The 21,177-nt window shown below is 31.1% G+C and overlaps 2 protein-coding genes across 4 annotated transcripts; one reads left to right on the top strand and one right to left on the bottom strand.

Annotated features, from left to right (window-relative positions):
* Positions 1–1,356: 1,356 nt before the first annotated feature.
* Positions 1,357–12,696, bottom strand: LOC134706537 (ras-related protein Rab-18A-like). Its single transcript, XM_063565561.1, has 7 exons — positions 12,490–12,696; positions 9,199–9,254; positions 8,355–8,416; positions 6,925–6,997; positions 6,566–6,684; positions 5,252–5,377; positions 1,357–4,588 (listed from the first exon to the last, which is right to left on the bottom strand). The coding sequence occupies exons 1-7, from the start codon at positions 12,555–12,557 to the stop codon at positions 4,481–4,483; spliced, it is 612 nt and encodes a 203-aa protein (XP_063421631.1). The 5' UTR covers positions 12,558–12,696; the 3' UTR covers positions 1,357–4,480.
* A 2,741-nt stretch (positions 12,697–15,437) lies between these two features.
* Positions 15,438–20,441, top strand: LOC134706536 (kinetochore protein Spc25-like). 3 transcript variants are annotated; one of them, XM_063565558.1, is made up of 7 exons: positions 15,438–15,534; positions 16,694–16,851; positions 17,356–17,421; positions 17,851–17,997; positions 18,551–18,655; positions 19,380–19,481; positions 19,895–20,441. In XM_063565558.1, exons 2-7 carry the CDS (start codon positions 16,704–16,706, stop codon positions 20,020–20,022), a joined length of 696 nt encoding a protein of 231 aa, XP_063421628.1. In that variant the 5' UTR covers positions 15,438–15,534; positions 16,694–16,703; the 3' UTR covers positions 20,023–20,441. The 3 variants fall into 3 exon arrangements, with proteins under 3 accessions (XP_063421628.1, XP_063421630.1, XP_063421629.1); XM_063565560.1 differs by having other exon boundaries at positions 15,478–15,545; XM_063565559.1 differs by having other exon boundaries at positions 15,515–15,645.
* The last annotated feature ends 736 nt before the right edge of the window (positions 20,442–21,177 follow it).

The raw sequence follows: 21,177 nt of genomic DNA, 5'->3' as shown, positions 1-21,177 counted from the left end.
AAGGTCTACTAGTATCAAATATACATACTTGACCACAAAACCTTCTTTGCTAATCCATGAAATGAGGTTAAGGTCGGGTGAAACCTGTCTGGCAGGGTAAAGGACAAAGGACATATGACACACAGAAACTTGGTTACATAACTTAAAGGCACTATTATACAATATAAAAGCATTCAAGTCTTCTACCTTTTATAACATAAGACACATGGTTATATTTTTTATGGGTTATTTTTAAAGATATAATCATGCTCTTCAACAGATCTCAAAATCACAAAAATACCATAATGATGTGAGGTCATATAAATTCTTGTATATTAAATCATGATATGCTACTAAACCCATAGTCCAAGGGATTGTGCTTGATTTTCAAATGATGAAGACATACTCTTTCAATCAGTCTTATTGAGTTTTGGAGCTGGCATGTCAGTTACTGCTAGTAGTCCTTTGTTTTTTTATGTTGATCATTGTCATTGTCATTTTGCTTAATTTCTTCTTTTCCTGTTCTTAAATCTGACTCAAACTTCTTTTAACTGAATTGCACTGTGTGTATTGATGTGTGTCTGTTTTTTTCTACATTGCATTTGGCTAGAGGTATAGGAGTAGGGTTGAGATCTCATAGTCACAGAACATGTTTAACCTCCCCAAATCTATTCACCTTTCCCAAGTCAGGAACCTCTGGTCTTGTAATTTTTGGTTCATTTATTTGCTTTGGAGTTTAGTGTGACATCTATTTACTCTGATATAGTATTCACTTTTGTTGAGGGGCCATGTAAAGCCACTTATTTGTGCAGAATTTTCTTGCTGTCTTGAAGACCAATTGGTGGTTATATGAGCTGTTTTCTGCTCCTTTGGTCGAGTAGTTGTATCTTTATCACAATTTCCATTTCTATTCTCAGTTTTATCATTATGATGTGAAACTTTTTTTTTTTAACTTTCTTTGTTCCAGAATTCAATTTATTTAAGAATGACTGTAATATTTTTTCTGTCTATGAAAACAATAGTGTGCACCACATTTTTTATGTTATTTGGAATAGACAGAAAAAATATCACAGTCAATTCTTACAATTTAATTCCAAATTCCATTTTAAACCGGCATAAATCATGAAAAAAAGTTGATGACGTTATGGTCACATGACAAAATTGTGTCTATGATATGATAAACAAAAGGATGTCAGCCAATCAGAAGATGTGTTACATCCCAAATTAAATTATTGCTTATTATGCATATTTTAAAAGGAAATCCTTAAGTTGTGATAAAAATTGTCTAACAGTTTGTAACTTCCCTTGTTATAGAATTGACTATGATGATAAAAAATATTGTCCTCTATTGTGAAAAAATGAAAGACAACACACTAACAGCATTTTCCAAATTTTTATTTATACCTTCTTATTATGATCCTGTGTACGTACATTATAGATAAAGCAATTCTTCACCACTCATGAGATTTTTAAATAAATTTACAAAAAAATGCATTATCATACAAATAAAAAGTTCATTATATATATAGCATATTTATAAGAACAAAATGTACTGCAAATTCAAAAATAATGGTTTGCATTAATAATTGCACTGTCGTACAGAATATAGAGTTAAAATTTTTGCAATTCTCATCAAATTGTATTTTTCATGTAAATAAAAGCCTCACAATAATTTCTTAAAATATCTTTTTTCTGTTGCTGTTCATAGCACAAACAATTAACCCTAATCTTGTACCTTGTAGAAGAATATTCATGCTTTAAGTCCAACCTTTTTTTATTTCCTAATATCCTTTTATAATAGCAACAGTTCACTATACAACTAAGAGTTTCACTTGGCTAATCACCTCATTGCTCAAAAGATCATTTTTGTTGAGCCTTAGACTTTAGTTGAAAAAGCAAGACTAAGCAATCCTACATTCCATCGTCGTCTGTGTTGTCGGCGGCGTCCACAAATATTGACTCTGAGGTTAAAGTTTTTGAAATTTTAATAACTTTCTTAAACTATCCTGGATTTTTACCAATCTTGGACATAAGCTTGTTTATGATCATAAGATAGTATCCAGAAGTAAATTTTGTAAAAATAAAATTCCATTTTTTACGTATTTTACTTATAAAAGGACTTAGTTTTTCTTCTGGGAAATATTACATTCACTCTGTTGTTATACTTTTTTAAATTTTAATAACTTTCTTATACTATTTTGGATTTGTACCAAATTTAGACAGAAGCTTGTTAATGATCAAAAGCTAGTATCTAGAAGGAAATTTTGTAAAAAAATAAATCTCTATTTTCGTATTTTAATAGTTTTAAATGGACTTAGATTTTCTGCCAGGAAACAACACATTCACTCTGGTTAAACTTTTTAAAATTTTAATAACTTTCTTTAAATATTTTGGATGTGTACCAAACATGGACAGAAGCTTGTTTATGATCAAAAGCTAGTACAAATGTATCTAGAAGGATTTTTTCTTTCTTCCAGTTAACATTACATTCAGTCTGCAGTTAAAGTTTTTAAACATTTATTAGATTCATAAAGTATCCTGTATTTTTACCAAACAGATCAGAAGCTTCTTACAATCAAAAGATAGTATCAACAGGAATATTTCATTAACTTATTTCCTCATTTTTGTTGAGCCTGCAATAAACAGAAACAGTAGGCGAAACACAGGGTTCCGGGGAAACCTTTACAAATTTTTGATAAAGTACCTTTTTTGAAATTGGTTTTAACGCTGTGATTGATTCACTTAAGTTTCATATCATTTCATCAAATGCTTTCAGAGACTTTAATTCAAATTGGCTATTCAGACTTGGCTCTGGCTGTCTTTTTCTTCTTGGTCACTAATTTTGAGACAGATCTACATAATTATAATGTATTAAAAAGCTAATATCTTTTGATCTCGCATTGCTTTCATGATATGAAGGATAAAATGACAAAATGTATTGCTAAGTTATCTATCACCATAGCAAATGTATAAGTGTGTATGTTCTATTTGCCCTTGCTGCACAGATTTTTCAATGGATAAGTCACTTATCCACTTAAAGTGTAAGGTCACCTATTTGGAACTTGTGTTTTCTTGTGGTCAATAAAAACCAAATATATTGGACTTTCATGAACTTCAATTCATCTATTTATTTCTAAATCTCAGTTAAAGGTTAAGGGTTCACTCAATGGGGTTCTAAAATATGCAGTCTAACAAATACAGCAATCAAACTTTACAATGACATTCTTGATTTATACATATGCCCATAACATTCAAAATAAAATATATACAATGATATACACAATCAACAAATTAAAAACAATGATAACTGTTTATATAAATTCAGAAAATATTGCATGTATTTTTATTGTGATTTTCAAAGAGAGAAAAAAATGTGAGATTAATAATCGCAATACTTACCCAGTCACAGCTTTATTCACATAGATAACAATTTGGCAATAATTTCTGAATTTATAGTATTTTAAATGTATAATTAAACCCATCACTAACAAGAGGACTATAAATCAAAGAACTACAAAACTATCAGTATATCTAATGTGCATAAATATTATGCTTTGCTTGTATGTATATAAAATATTATATTAACAAATCAACTGATTAATCATAATTCAGCATAACAATAATTAATAAATAATCCCATTTTCAAATTAGAAAGTGTAATCAAGTTAAAATCATATGGAGGGGGTTTAGTATCTGAAATACATATCACATTGGTCTTAAATTCATTTATATTTCTTCCTGAATGTGGAGTCTGGCAGTTATTACTTCATCCCCTAATAAATTTAAATACACAGCTATGATTTATTAGTATTCAGTGGCAAATATCTCATGCATATACCAAGTATATGTATTACTTATTTCTATACACAAGTATACTGAATTAAAACAATTTGTTTTTAGTCATTACTAATGAAAAATTATTAAATTTTTGTAGGTCATTTGTATCTTATAATGGCTTTTGAAATACAACCAATATGAAATGAATTTCAAAATGACTGACTTTTGTAATGTGCATCTTTATACAAAGCTACATGACTGTAGATCATCCACTTTTAAAAGTAATTTAAGTATATGAAGAACTATATTATTTTATTCAAATGATTTGTCATGACTTTTTCCTCGCTTCACTTTTAGTATTTAAACACCACTGATTATTGTGTTATACAAAATGTATAACAATTCATAAAAGATTTATTGTTTAGAATATTTTAAAACACCTATACGTATGAAATAGTTTTTATTAACTACACTTGTAGAACAAGTAATTAAAAATGTAATTTGTAATGCATCCCATTTTTAACACACATAATTAACAGATGCGTATAATTTACATCAAGTTTAATACATGATCTTAAATAGATACAACAACAAAAACATTGTAACACTTCAACGTCTACCAAACTTAATCGATCTTTTATAAATATGAAAGCACCTTGAGATTTTTTTTACAAAATATTAATCATAACAACCAAAGGTTTCAATAACAGTTTAATGTTTTAGTTCATATGACTGAGCAGTACCCTCCACATGCTGCTGGTTGTGTGTTCCCATCTCGTTCTAATGTTAAACCTCTTCTGTCAGATTCCCAAAGTCCTGGCGTCTGTATAATCTGAAAGGAAAAGGCATTTCGGTTACAAGATTGACTAAAAGCTGCTTAATGTCAAACATTAAATACTATATGCATTTTTTATAATTTACTATAATGTTAACTCTGCTGTGAACTAGACAGACAAGCTGATATCAACAATAATGCATGTGTTGAAGTACTAAACTTACACCAACTCTTATAAAAGTATTGGCAAACAGGTTGTAGTGTTCTGAAAATTTTGAAAAAGATCTCACATGTTTCAACTCATTACTGTCTTGCTGTTGACAAAATGTAAAGTCATTCTGTTCTTGTACTTGAGAAAAGTTTTCAAAAATGATAAGAAAATTTAAAACATATACTGATCTGAAAAGTATCTGTAAAGGAAACAGGTATCTGAAAGATCCTTTACATGCATAAAATTTATAGCTCACCACTGCCATGCTACTGACTAAGTATGATGTCATTCTGTTCAGATGTACAGTACTTGAGAAAAGTGTGACAATTTTTTTTTAAGTTCATTCAACTTTCCAGTATTGAAAAATTCAAAGTATCAAAGGCACCTTTTTAAACCAAAAACACTATCTGAGAATATAACATTTTCAAAACCTTGATTTTTCCCATGAAATTCACAATTTTATAAATATGTACAAATCAATACAAAATGACAATAAAATGAATTCCCACCTTCTCTACCAATTCTTCGAATGCACATTGTACACCTTCTTTAGTTTTGGCACTGGCCTCGATGAACAACATATGGTGTTTTCTGGCAAACTTTAATCCATCCTCTTTACTCACTTCTCTTTTATCCTAAAAATTCAGTAATTATATATAATATCCATGAATAATCAAATGTGGTAGATTAATATCATATCAACTATCATTAACAACAAGTTTTTCTTACAATTCACCGTTTCAGAAACTAAAGGCCTATCGGTAAAATGATTATTCTTGAAATTATGGTGAACAAACAATAATTTTTTGGCCAATGACGTTTCATTATATTGTTCCTAAACCAATCAAAATATTTTGGTGTTCGTTTAATCCACAATGCATTATATTCTGAAATGGCAAATTGTAATGTAATATTATTTTATAATTATTGTATTGTACCTAGTTCTAAATATCTTTGCTTTTATTTCATTTATCTTATACAAGTAACTCATATATTGTAAAATAACAAGAAAGCAAACACTGTTGTGTTAACCATACCACCACTTCTTATTCAAAGTATCAGTGAACAATAATTATATGTCTAGCAGATCCGAAATTGGCAAACCCCTTATAACTCATTTTAAATCAATTTTGAGCTACCTACCAAATATAAAGCCATGTGTTCAGTAGTATTGGAGAAATGTGTGACAAAATGTGGCATAAAGGTTATTACCCAGTGAAAATTTCTATAATAATATAAGAATGCAGATTCACAAGTAATAGCATTAAATTGCATGGATGTTTAAAAAATTGTAACAAGTATATAATTGAAAGGTCGCAATAATGTTGTGATGTTACTCTATTGTTTCAGATCATAGGTAATATTGCAATAGATAAGGGTGAAGGTTGTTACCTTTTAAAATGTTTAAATCTACTGCATTTGTTTGCACTTGTCCTAAGTCAGGAATCTGATGTTCACTAGTTGTGGATTGTTGATGTGGTTCATAGTGGTTTCTTGTTTCTTCCATTTGAATGGTATTACACTAGTTATTTTGAGGCCCTTTAAAGCTTGCTCTTGGGTGTGAGCCAAGGCTCTGTGTTGAAGACCGTACTTTGACCTATACTGGTTTTCTTTTACTGTTACTTGGAAGGGGCCATAAAAAAGAATAGGTTTAGTTGCCATAACCCTACCTATCCAGAAAATAGCTGCCTACTCAAAATCTTTAATAGTTCTGATGTGGATTTTTTAAGTGTGGCCTGGAGAGTTATGACATTGGCACTCATACCACATCTTCTTATACCAATAAAATTAGAATAAAACATTCCACAGATCAAATGACTTACCATATCAATTTTATTTCCCACCAGCATTTTTATGATGTCATGTTTAGTAGAAAATGTTTCCAATTCACTTAACCAGGTTTCAAGTTTACTAAAGGACTGTCGACTGCTTACATCATAAACTAAAACAGAAATAGAAATAGATGTATCAGATTATCAGTAATGGACTCTGCATGCTGCCTTAATGTTGAACTTTTATAAGTCCCATATTAACAAAAAAAAGTGTAGACAAGTACAATTTTTATAGAAAAATTTATATCAAAAAAATAATTCTATAAATGTATAGGTCTTCCAAAATGCATTGTGAATTTAATCTATTTTTCTATGAAACTCAGCAGTACATTGCATCTTAGTGTACTTACCAAGAATTACCCCTTGGGCTCCTCTGTAGTAACTTGGCGTGAGAGTCCTGAATCTTTCTTGTCCTGCTGTATCCTAAAATAAGAAATAATGAAGCGTTTTAATAATGATAATTTTAACTATCAAAATAAAAGTCCAACCTTAGTAACCTATAGTGGAGGGTCTCTTTACTATTACAAACTAAATAATTAAATCTGTGTTCATTAAGCATCTTGCTCATCATGACATAAATAATAGAATGGAACAGGGTTTCCGCTGGCGGTCGCCATTTTCGCAATTTGCGAAAAAAATAATAATTGTGGCGATTAAAATTCGTCATTGGCGAAAGAAATATATATAACGATTTATTTTCAGCCATCTTGTTTATTTACTTTTTTCGGGTTTCTCTGACTTTACCGATCAGACAATACTCGGAATTTACCTTGAACTCGTCAAGATTTTGACAGAAAATCAATAATCAGCTGATTGCATTCATAGCTATCAACATCAAAGGACTAATTAAAAAAGGTGTTAATTATATGATATGACAAAATGATATAGTTAAATGGCTTCTGTCATGTGTCACAAAGGGGATTTATTAACCACTTTGCGAAGCACGTGTTTGAAGCAAATTTTTTACGCTTCCTCTCCTTCTTTTAATGATAGTCCAGGAAAGAAAATTTTTTGTTAGGACGAAAAATGTCCAAAAGCAAGAAAGGTCTCCGATTTAAAACTTTATCATTTAACTTTCATATAGATCATTGATTTGAGTGGGTACTTCAAAGTCGTTTCAGTTACACACGTGTTTCAAGCATATAGTTTTACTTATTTACGATGGTCTAGATAAGAAAACTGTCGTTATGTAGAAAATCTATTCAAAAGGTTGGCATGAGAGTAACCCTTCAATGTAATGACTACACCTTACACGAGGGATCAATTCAAAGTGATAAGATGCTTCGTTTTGTTTTAAAAATCACTTCTTATTTAGGGGGGGGGGAGTTAAATTTTAAAAGGAAAATGTATTTGTGTAACTTGGCGAAAAAAATAATAAAGTGGCGAAAAATATATTGTTTTGGCGAAAGAGGTGGCGAAAAAAATAATTGACCCAGGGGAAACCCTGGAATGGAAGTATCCCTGTAAAACATTTTTCTTTCATACAGCATATCACAGCGAAACAGATTGATTGTGGCCAAATTGTAGATATAACATATTATGTTACAATCTACTTGTGTATTGTATGTATTTTTATTGAAAACAATTATGTACATAACACAAGTTATACTTGAAACCCCTTAATATATAATCAGCAAACATTTGTACTGTACCATTTATACTTATCAAACTCTTTATAACTTTTTCTTTTAATTAGGATAAAAAAAAGGTTAACCTACAACTTCTTTAAAAATCATTACAGGCAAATAAAAGTGAAGTATATATATAAGTTTGTATTTACCCAGATGGCAAGTTTAGCCCGGTTTCCTTCAACTTGCAGTGTCTTCACTTTAAAATCAACACCTATGATAAAAGATAAGATTTCAGATATATTTTTTCTTCTTGTTGTCAAAACTGTTTAAGCTGTCAGATGTTCCAGCAAGCAGTGTGGTAATCTTTAGTGTCTTAAGATGGTCAATAATATCAATAAATACCAACTATCAATGAAACAATGTTTTCTACATGAGTTTGTACAACTTAGAATAACCTTGAGCAACACAATTGATGCCACATGTGGAGCAGGATTTCCTTACCCTCCTTAATCAGGTTCTTTTTTTTTTATCTACAAAGACTTAATTCCTATATAAAGCTATGAGATATTGTTATTATAAACCTTCCATATTTATTCATCAATAATTGTAAGGTTTACCTTTCATCATGTTGAAATGGCATAACAGTGATAACATTCATATTATAAAAGCCCAGCTAGTTTAAATATTTGATTTTAGAAATTCAAAAGTCTATGGCTGTATGGAGTACTTTACAAGGGTTGATCAGAGAGTACTTACTGGATCCTAGTATACTGCATGATGTACATGTTAGGTAATTTTCAAATATATGTAATGATATTCATCATCCAAGGGTCATAACTTTCATAACATTTTGATTGGTACTTTAATTTATGTTTCTACACAACAAATGTTTAGTTTAGAAAAAGAACAAAACAAAAATGGAAAATTAAAACATTAACTAACATATCTATAACATTTTGTATATATGGTAAACACATTTTTTTTCAGGGCTATAAAAGAATCAAAGTTTTAATATGTGTGTGTTGTATTGTCTATTGCCAACTTAATTCTTACCAATAGTTGCTGCTTGTTCAGGGTCAAATGTATCATCTGTAAAACGTAACAACAAACTGAAAATAGAGGTAATCATTGGTCAGTATCATAAAGCAACAACAAACTGAAAATAGAGGTAATCATTGGTTAGTATCATAAAGCAACAACAAACTGAAAATAGAGGTAATCATTGGTCAGTATCATAAAGCAACAACAAACTGAAAATAGAGGTAATCATTGGTCAGTATTATAAAGCAACAACAAACTGAAAATAGAGGTAATCATTGGTCGGTATTATAAAGCAACAACAAACTGAAAATAGAGGTAGTCATTGGTCAGTATCATAAAGCAACAACAAACTGAAAATAGAGGTAATCATTGGTCAGTATCATAAAGCAACAACAAACTGAAAATAGAGGTAATCATTGGTCAGTATCATAAAGCAACAACAAACTGAAAATAGAGGTAATCATTGGTCAGTATCATAAAGCAACAACAAACTGAAAATAGAGGTAATCATTGGTCAGTACAATGTATTATAAAGCACTTCATTTGCTGAGTGATTAAATGTAAACATATTATTATATACATGTAGGTACATTTATATAGGAAAAGGTTCCAAGAAGAATGTCTGTGTTAAAATCTAGCTGGATGGGAACAAACAATCAGAAGGGGACAGTGACTAGTTAAACTTTGAACTCAAATCATTGATGTAAAAAAAACCAATACTTATACCTATTTCTTTTTGCTCATACATGTATAATATAATATGTTTAAATAAAATTTCTTTAAACAGGTGAACATTTGTATATCTAAAGCACATTAAATCATCAAAAACATTAATTGTTGCATTGTTGACAAACTAGTTTTCAAACCAATGTCAAATCAACATTTATAAGTTTGAATAATATTTGAACACTGACCTATTAAATATTTGTTAGTGCCTTTCATGATGTTTTACCCTTTATTAACATGTAAAGGCTTTAATAATAGTGTTGTGGTGTACAAAATGTAAATATAAATACATCTTTATTTTTTTCTTCTAGTAAACCTTAAGGTTAAAAGATTCATGCCAGATTTTTTTCTTTATGGCCTGTATATATGGACCATCTATGCTAGCCAAGGAATAGGTCATAGAAAAATAGTTGATGGTTTCCCCTAACCCGACCGGGTCAATTTTTGAACGCCAGGTCACTAATTTTCTTTGTAAAAAAAAAAAAAAAAATCTTTTTTAATTTTTTTTTATTTTTTAAATGATTAATGCATGTACCCTAAAATATACACTACAAATTAACACTAATGCAGTCAATTAAATTTATATAAGATCTACAAATCCTTAAAAGCAGTTCGAAATAAGTGAGTCTAGAGTTGCAACCATTCCAAGTTGAAGGAGAGATGTGTATCGGAGATGTTATCTTTGAAAAGTTCAATGAATTCCAATGCACATGCAGATTATAACGCTTGGTTTAAAAAAAAAAAAAAAAAGAAAAGCCTGCCTGCCAGGTTTTTAAAATTTTCCAATGTTAGGAGAAACCAACAATTAATTCTCCATGGCCTTACGATTCACTCCCCTTCTCTCCCTTGGCAGATTAGGCCAACATTTATGATAACAATGTTACACTATCTATTGGTTGATTAAGGTTTATCATAAGGAATTGAAAAATATGGCCGTGTTTACACCTCAAAAATTACTATGAGTACAGACAAACTGGTACATCCAGGAAAGTTTTAAGGCATGGCAGGAACTAGATATATAAAAGTTATATGAAGTCTACGTTTCAGAAAATTAAAATCTTACCAGGATTTTGATGTCGATTTTTTTCCAGTCTGCAGAAGATAGCAAAATAAACAAACACCCGAGTTTCATTTGATAGGGTCCACTCAGTTACACAGTTTAAACCTGTTAGATCACCTATTGTTTACAGGTGTCTATCAGGGACTAAACTTGGGAATTTCAAGCTAGGAGCCCAGACCAGATATTTCATAATTAGTTTCTATATGTTCAACTGAAATTTAACTGAAAGTTTAGGGGCCCAGCTCAAAATCTAGGAGCCATGGGCGACTGGGCCCCCTTTAAGTTTTGTCCCTGTAGTCTATTGTCCATTTAAATCAATACTACTCACAACATTGATTATATGAGGGGAGCTTCTCAATCGTTTTCACTACTTAGTTAATTTTTGCACCGTCTGCTGGAACGAAAAAAAATGGATAGCAAAATCTAGAAAAGTTTATAATTTTCTGAAACATATAATGCATTTAAAATTTATATATCTAGTTCCTGCCATCCCTTAAAACTGTTGCAGGTGTATAGTTCAGTCTGTACTCAGAGTAAAATTTGGGGTGTAAATACGGCCATTTTAGCCAAAAGGTTACGATGAACCTTAAAGTCAAACCCATTCTGAATGTATTATTCTTGACCAATGGTAGCACTTGAACTCTTTTCAATGTGGAGGTGAAACATGGTAGTGTCTAGAGTTTACAAACGAAAAATATACTATAACATTCCAACATTGGTGCAGAAACATACACAGGAACTTCTATTTACAACTTGATTAAGAATATTTAAATTGTCACTTATTATTGTTGTATGTTTCGGGTGGTAAAGATTTCTTGCAGTTAATTAGCATGTGGCAATTGTTTACCTACATTTTCACGTAATCATGTTATATGCGCTTTTTGATTGGCTAAAGCCAGTTACCACTTGAACCAAAGGTTATGCAAATCATTACTTTGTGTCTCCAAAATTCTATCTCAATCCGCCAAGGGTGGAGAGAAGGGGAGAAGATCATTACTTTTGACTAGCGAAGATATGTATATACATATCTATATATAAATGAAAGGCAACATGGAGAAATCATGGGTCTCTGTGAAAAATATTAAAATATAGAAAATTAAAGGTTTGGCAGGTAGGTGAAACTTACATAAATGAAGAGATAAATGAAAACTAAAGAGATTGATGCCCAATTTATATAATTCCAAGGCCCTCGGTCGGCTTCAGAAGCGAGGAAGTAGCGCATCTATTTTGGGTGGGCAAATATCCACTTTTTGATATGGGACAAGCTCTGACGTCCCACAGCCCCAGCTTGTCTGGCTAAACAGCCGTCAGACGTCAGAGGAATCTCGGACTAGGGTAGGCAGTACTCTAAAAACTTAAAAGCTGGATGTTTTGTCAACCTTCTGGTATTGAAAGAAAACGTCTTGAGAAAGAAAGAGAAAACTTTCGATATCAATAATGTCTTAATGACCATATGACGATTCAGTTGTAAACAGTTTAAAATCACTATGACTATGTCTATGACTGCGATATCAGACCTTGATTTTCCCACTCCACTTTCTCCAATGATTAAGATCTTCAATGTAGTCAAAACGTCTTGTTCCATTATCAGATTATTGGACCTTATGTGCCAGTTTTTAGTGTTTATGTTCAGCTATCCGAGGCTCGCTATTCCAGGCAATGACACAATTTCTTTGTTTTGTACAATTCGTCACCAGTTATGGGGCTATAAGATGTATCTAAAAACCACTGTATCATAACATCAAAATATAGTACGACAACGGATTTTAACTTCGAAGGTCGATTTATTTTGTAGATATACTTTATAGTCATAATATAATAGTCCCAGCGCATAGGCGGATCCAGGGGGGCCGGGCCCCCCTTGCGTGGGAAAAATTTGGTTGATTATATAGGGAATCATTGAAGCATGACTGGAGGGGCCCCCTCTTAGGTCAGTCAGAGCCCCCCCTCCCCCCCTTAGGAAAAGTTCTGGATCCGCCACTGCAGCTTATTCGTATTCATTTGTAATTCCAGAGATATATTGGGTTATACATTATCTCTGCAAATACCAAACATTTGTGTTTGTTCAAGGTAGATTCATGGTATACCGTCATCTTGGATTGGACAATCCCAGTACAAAATCGGTCTAGTTATTTGCCTAAATCTGTAAATTTGGAGACAAATTTGCAATTTATCGGTTAGACTATTTTCTTTATGTAAAGAAAACTTTGGTGATTTATGGCATAATATAAAGTAATAAAACAAATATAAAATTTTGTGGTTTTAGAACATTTTTTTTCAAATAAGGCATTTACGGGGAGTTAACTCTTTTATTAAAAAATCTATACTAGACTAGTAATGGACTTCTGACCGAACTGATATGGAAAATTTTTATTTTTACTTGTATATAACGTGACACCATTTTTCCTTTTTATTTTTGTATATTATACATATTATAAAACATACCTTTTCACAATTTATTTACAAAATTCTATCTCATAGATTTGTTTATGTGTGTTTTTCATGAACAATCTAACCAGATACATATAATGCATCAGATATAACCAATTTCAGGCCATTTTCAACAACTCATAGCTTGAAAAATAGCACGGTAACCCATACTTTTTATTATATATTTAAGGGGGGGGGAGTTAAATCTTCATTTTGGCAAAGTATAAGAAAGTTCTATCTCAAGAAATATATACCTATGATCTACCTTTATATATGAGGAGGCTCGAGCGTACAAAAAGGGTGCAAGAGTATTGCAAGTCTTGCAAGAACTTCACCGAGCATGCCTTTTTATAACTTCCTCGAAGATAAAGATTAGAAATTTGAAAATGTTGATGGTGTTGTAGTCATGATATATATAAGTTTAAGGGGACAATTGGAAAATTTTCTTAATTTATACACAACTATTCAAAGTTTGTCAACTTCAACAAAGATTGATAAGATAAGATAAGATAAGATAAGAAATTGTATTTCAAGTCGGGTTATATTAAATACAAACATAAGCTCTGTAGAGCTTTTTGCCGACATACATATTTAATTGATTGAATTAAATTAAATTATTACGAGTGGCAGTCACATTACCTTAGTTTATAATCATCAGACATTTCAGTCAGTTTAATTGAAGTCTGGAGCTGGCATGTCAGTTAACTGCTAGAAGTCTGTTGTTATTTATGTATTATTGTCATTTTGTTTATTTTCTTTGGTTACATCTTCTGACATCAGACTCGGACTTCTCTTGAACTGAATTTTAATGTGCGTATTGTTATTCTTTTACTTTTCTACATTGGTTACAGGTATAGGGGGAGGGTTGAGATCTCACAAACATGTTTAACCCCGCCGCATTTTTGCGCCTGTCCCAAGTCAGGAGCCTCTGGCCTTTGTTAGTCTTGTATTATTTCAATCTAATTAAAAACCGATCTCTCATGCTCCCGTTTTCTGATATGTCGCGTGTCTCCCACGCGACATATCAGAAAACGGGAGCATGAGAGATCGGTTTTTAATTAGATTGGTATTATTTAAATTTTAGTTTCTTGTGTACAATTTGGAAATTAGTATGGCGTTCATTATCACTGAACTAGTATATATTTGTTTAGGGGCCAGCTGAAGGACGCCTCCGGGTGCGGGAATTTCTCGCTACATTGAAGACCTGTTGGTGACCTTCTGCTGTTGTTTTTTTATTTGGTCGGGTTGTTGTCTCTTTGACACATTCCCCATTTCCATTCTCAATTTTATTTGTTGAATAAGCAAACCAATTATAGACTAATGATTTGATTAAACAAGTCATCGTGCATCTCTGATTATGTTACTCTACATATAAAATATAGATTTCCGATTGCGTTATAAATTTCCTATGTAGTTACGTATGATTCTAGTCATGATAAGGTAATCAGAGATCTATCTTTTAATTAGATTGGAAAACTAGAAAATATGTTATGTTGCTGGCGTTAGGTAAGCGGAATCCAAGTAAAATACTATTTTTTACACAGATACTTTTCAAATAACTGAGTGACTAATATTTCAAAAGTAAGTTCAGAGACATATATGTCTCTGGTAAGTTTAATTGAAATATTTATGATTTTTGAAGCTATGTAATCATTGACGGCTTTGTTTATAATTGTATAATATTTTATCAAATTTATGATGCAACGAGATTTTTAACACACAGTAAAAAAAAAAGTGATTTTACTCTAAATGCATATGTAACATTAGACTTGTCACTGACATATTTTAGAAATAATTACAATTTATAGGTGTTTAAATATGAGTTTCATTTCAAATGGATGCCCAATATTTTTATTTTTTTTATCCTATATCATTCTAAATGTCCTTTTAGTTATTTATACTTTTGACTGATAAATGTTTTTGAACGATTATATGTGTCTAAAATATTGCCGAATTTTAGATGTTTACTTTTTTTAATTACTGGTAATAGATACGCGTTTACGTTATTGTCCTATGTTAGATATTGACTTATCGGGTTTTAGTGTTATCCGACGTTGAAAGTAAAGCTTGTTACGAGAATTTTAATTGGTCAATGATATTGCGGGACTTTCAAAATAAACAAAGTATTGAAGGTATCAGCCTGGTAGTCAAAAGCAAACAATATGAACCTTATTTAATAATTTCGATATACTTCAACTGTTCAATTATATAGTAATCACAGGGTCCATAAAATACAAACGAGGGTACTGACGTGCGACTGAGTTTTATCCCCTAGTAGTAGTTTTGTTCACGAAAACAGTATAAAAGAGGGGCGAAAGACACCATACATTTACCAGAGACATTCAAACTCATAAATAATAAATAAATTCTCAAAGCCATGGCCGAAAAATAAAAAACGATAAACAGACAAAAAATAGTACAAACGACACAACATAGAAAACTAAAGACTGAGCAACACGAACCACAGCAAAAGGGGTGATATCAGGTGCACAGGAAGGGTAAGCAGATCATGTTCCACTTGTGGCACCAATCGTGTTGCTCATATTATTACAAACACTGTTATAGTCTATATCCGTAGGTCATATCAGGGACGTATATAAGTCCTTGGTCATATCAATTAAAAGGGAACGTGATTGCTGGACTTCATGACATAACAAACATATCCAATATCACCTCAGACACCGTTTAAAAAACGGTTATTCCATAACAGTCAACCTACTAGTGATGGTGTCCGTAAAAAAAATCTTAGAGATGATTTAAACTTTACCATTTGGAACTCTTGGTTTAAAAACTTCCTAGTTAGTAGCAACCCTCTATCGAGGAAATCGGAAATCATGACCAGGCCGTTTGACGTCATACAACAATCACTTTTCCATTGTGACGATAGATATTTTGTTTTATGAAGTCAAAATTTTCGGGAACCTGTGTGATATCCAGTAATAGCGGACAAATTGCAATAATGTGTATACAAGCTCAGGAATATGGTATCAATTGTGAAATATATATTCCGTAAACAGGTGCTACTGGCATAAAATAATACAATCATGATAACTAGTTAACATCAACAGGTTGGCACAAGTCGGGAAAAGTTTGGTATAGTCCCTGTGTTCAGGGAAATCCCAGTTTTCTATTTCAATTTATGGCATGAAATTAACAAAATTGCACATTTTAAGTTAACTGTATTAGTAGTATTTGTAAATACTCAAAGAACATGTACATATATATCACTATTAGGCACACAAAACATGATTTCATTAATTTAATATTATAGTTTGCTTCTATCTTTTTCAGAACTTGAACAATGTCACTTGCAGAAGAACTGAGTTCTTTGAAGATAAATTTGGCTCAGACTAGGGAGAAGTTTGTCAAAGACTGGACAATAGATCAGTATGAGCAGCTGAGGAGCCGACAGGCAAAACTTCATAGAGCTAACTGCACAAAATATAATGGTAAAACTTATATAAACATATTTGTCCTTTAGTTCTAGTGGAATGTTGTCTCATTGCCATTGGCAATCATTCCATGCAAATCTTATTTTTATATTTAATAGACATGATAGACAACCCATTAAGATATTGAAAGCAAACATAACTTTATGCAAGGTTTAGTATTTTTGAAATATTGAATTTTGTTGTTTTTGTTATATTTTTTATCAATATTTTATTCATTAAATGATTCCACAATTAGCATGATTAGACCACACCAAATTGGTTTTAGTACTGTTACTTATTTTGCTTTTTTAAAATAAAAATAAATTATAATATATTGTATATTAGGCTCTGGTATTTTCCCTGCCAAATAAAACTTAAATCTCTCAAAGATATTTTACAATTCTATCCTTTCAGAATGCATATGGTACTGAATAGATGAATTTGCAGGCACCACCTTTTATAACTTATATAAATTTTACTTATGTACATGTACATATATTAATTAATGTTATATAATTTTAGATACTTTACTACAGCATCAAGAAAGTATAGAAAACCTGAGAAAAAACACTTGTTTAAATGAAAAAGGTAAGTTCTCTCATGATTTTTATATGTGTATATATATGGACCTTCAACAATGAGCAAAGCCCATACCACATAGTCAGCTATTAAAGGCCCAAAATTACAAATGAAACGAGAAAACTAATTGCCTAATTTATGTACAAAAATTTAACAAAAAAACAAATATGTAACACATCAACAAACAACAACCACTGAAACAGGCTCCTGACTTGGGACAGGCACATACATACAGAATGTGGCGGGGTTGAACTTGTTATTGGGATCCTTTTTCACATCTCCATCCAAGTCACAAAAGTAAATATACCATCTATATTAATGAGTGTTAATATGAACGTTACAGATCATATTTTCTTTTCCTGTTTTTGATTGACAATACACAATAGATATTTTAAGGCTGCCTTAATATGACAGTTAAATTGACGATTTTTATTTCAGCACTACAAGAGAAAACTGTTAAGCTAGCATTCCTTAAACAAGAATTGGAACAGTTATGCAAAGAAAATGATAAAGTTGAAAATTACAATGAAACAGTTTCTATGGAAATACAACAAGCACAACAAACCATAACTTACAACCAAGAAGGTAGAGTACCAATAACAATGATTTAATTTAATTACTGGAAGTGTGATACAAGGATTAAAGCTATAAATTTTCTTCTAGACAACATCTATGTTAGTTTCTACAATAAAGTTTATCTACAGGCTGAAGGTATTCTTTTGAGAACCAATTGCACCCCTTTTATAGCAGACTTGCTCCTTTTTGTTATGGCCAAACTTGGGGCTGTTTCAAAATTGACCATCATATAAGTTCTCACTGAAACTAGAAAGCTTAAATTTCTGGCTGAGGGTCACTCTAAACAGTTTTCTCGACAGGGCTTTTTTTAGCATCATGGTGATGTGATGCAATATTTTTGAATGTGATGCTATATTATATATATCTGAATTGACTTTCTTATAGATTATGTTATGGATGTTCACAATGCTATAATTTTTTAGAAACAAGATGGTATTTCAAATTTCTTTTTTACCAGGATGCTAGGACACTGATAAATAAAAATGTTAAATGTAGCTACAATGAAACATATAAGTACCTAACATTGGTGTTCTGTTAATATGTCTATGTATGTGTATTGCAGCTCTGAAAACCACATCAACAGACTTGGACCAAGAACATGCAGATTTACAGTCACAGGCTGATATTTATACACAAAGTCTAGATATGCAGATGAAAAAGACGCCAGGTTAATTCCATTAGAAACTTTATATTTCAAGGAACACAAGAAAAATCAATATGGCTGGATAAGCATGTAGAGAAGTTACATGACTTTATTTCATATTACCATCTTTTGACTGTGGTGTATATAATTTTTCAACAGATATTTGCTCTAACTTGATCTCGATCACCAGAATGTTATACCACAGAGTAGATAGGCTCTCGAAAAGTATATACTACATAGTCAATGTTGGTAATATGAAAATAATCTATTTGAACTTACATGTATTACATGTTGGCTGCTTGGTTTAAAATACTGTATAAATTGAACGTACATTTATAACAGAACTAAATAGACATAAAAAAAATAAAAGGTCTCAATTCCTGTTTTGGAAGAAGCCATTGAAAAGTTGTGCAGAAATGTTGTCCTCTAAATATTTCATACATTTAACTTGGCTCCAAAATCAATGAAAGGGTTTAACAGATTTTTTTTTTAAATTCTTTTATACTGCATGTTATAAAATTAAGGGTTTGTGGGGAAATTTTTCAGTGGCACTACATTGTTAAAATTAGAGGATTCCAAATATCTGACAAATATCAAAAGCAAATTCCATAACTATAAGAAAATAACACTAAGAATGCATTTAAACTATTTTGTCATTTTCATAAATTTTGTGCTTACATTTGTGTTAACTTTCATCAGAAATGTGTTTAATTATTTATGTAAAATACATCAGTACAATATTTTATAGGTGGAAGAATACAGTTTATATTTAGCTCACTTAACAGAAAAAATCCTGACTTGACTTGTTACTTCTTTACAAAACTGTCACAGGAAGACAGAAAATATATAGGTAATATAATAAAGAAGATGTTTATTGTTTTTGTTGGCCTGCAAGATTTATGTCGTAATGTTAAATCGAGACATATCGATTCTAGATTTCATTGCCATCATCAGCATTTAGATTCAGTCTACATTTTTTATTAGCACTAGATTTTGAACTTGATCTAGATATTGTAAGGTTGATTAAAAACTTCAATATAGATAAGATAAGATCATAATACATAATATCTGAACGTAAGAGCAGTTTCAACTTCAAGGCACTCAAAAGGACCCATTTTAATACTTTGATTTCATGAATTCTGAGTTATAGTTAGGCACAAAATACTGAATTCAGTTCCTGTATGTTATTATGTTCCTTACTAAATGTACTAAATATATGTTTTCATTGACCAGACACATTACTTACCGATATTTTTTTTATAGTTTCAGATTGTGAACCATCAGTGCCAGATTTAGATCAACTTGTTGACAAATTGAACCAGACAAATAACTTAAGATCATTTGTTGTTGCAATGAGAAAAAGATTTAAGCAAAGACTTGCATCAAGATAATAAATATTTGTTTTTACTATAATCTAACATGTTTTATGGCCTGCATACAATAGTAGTGTTGATAACAGACAAACCTCAGATGAGATTGGGGTACAATGTCGTGTTGATAACAGACATACCTCAGATGATGTTGGGGTATAATGTCAGTCTCAATAAAAAAATTATTTGTTTAATGCATTTTTTAACTTTTGAAAGTTTAATTGGGTTGATTTGCAATAATGATTTACTTTTATTTATTGGAAGATTTGGAAGGAAAGAAACCAGACTGGACTGGATCAGAATGCAATTGAATGTGAAAGTTGAATACAATCATCTCCCTGAAACTATACCTTCATAATTTTATTGATAGACATTAGTTAACATTAGATGTGTACTCTGCTCTCTTGTTTTTATGAAATAAATTTGTTTTTTAATATCAATGCAGATGGTTTTGAATTAACACTTTTTCAACCTAAACATACCATGTTAGACAAAACAAGGAGCATTTTTGTTGAGCCTGCGACTTCTGTTGCACAAAGCTTGATATGGAGATTGTGATCCAGTAGCAGCAGCATTAGAATTCTAAAAAGCTTTACGTTTTAGAAGGTGGAAGTCCTGAATGCTTCATACTTTGTATATAGATGCCATATGTTAAGAAGTTTCCATCTGATATATATTCATTGACCTCATTTTCATGGTTCAGTGACCACATGAAAAAAAGAAATCAAGAAATTATTTAGATGTTTTAATTATTGCTAAAATGCAACAGTGTTATAATTGCAATAATTTAAATTTGCATTTGATTTTTTTTTTGTATAAATTAAATAGGCAAAAATAAAAAGCACATTTTTGTCTAAAATGGCAAAGTCGCAATAATTTCTGAATTAACAGTTTGATCAGAGACATATAATACAATTGTATTATATATGTCTCTGGTTTGATTAATAAGATAACTATATTTAGTATTCCTTGCAAGATCCGCATGCCCACCAGAGAGATCTCATTTGATCACTTGACCTTGATCTCATTTTATGGATCAGTGAACAAGTTAAGTTTTGGTTTTCAAGTCCATATATCAGATACTATCATGTATAAGCAAGAGGTCTTCTATATTTGGTGTATGGTGTACATGTCCAACTGGCAGGTGTCAACCAACATTTACCTCATTTTCATTGT

The sequence above is a fragment of the Mytilus trossulus genome, chromosome 2, assembly GCF_036588685.1.
Source record: "Mytilus trossulus isolate FHL-02 chromosome 2, PNRI_Mtr1.1.1.hap1, whole genome shotgun sequence".
Classification (NCBI taxonomy): Eukaryota; Metazoa; Mollusca; class Bivalvia; order Mytilida; family Mytilidae; genus Mytilus; species Mytilus trossulus.
The sequence above is the reverse complement of the archived record's forward strand: the minus strand, read 5'-3'. Positions and strand labels throughout refer to the sequence as shown.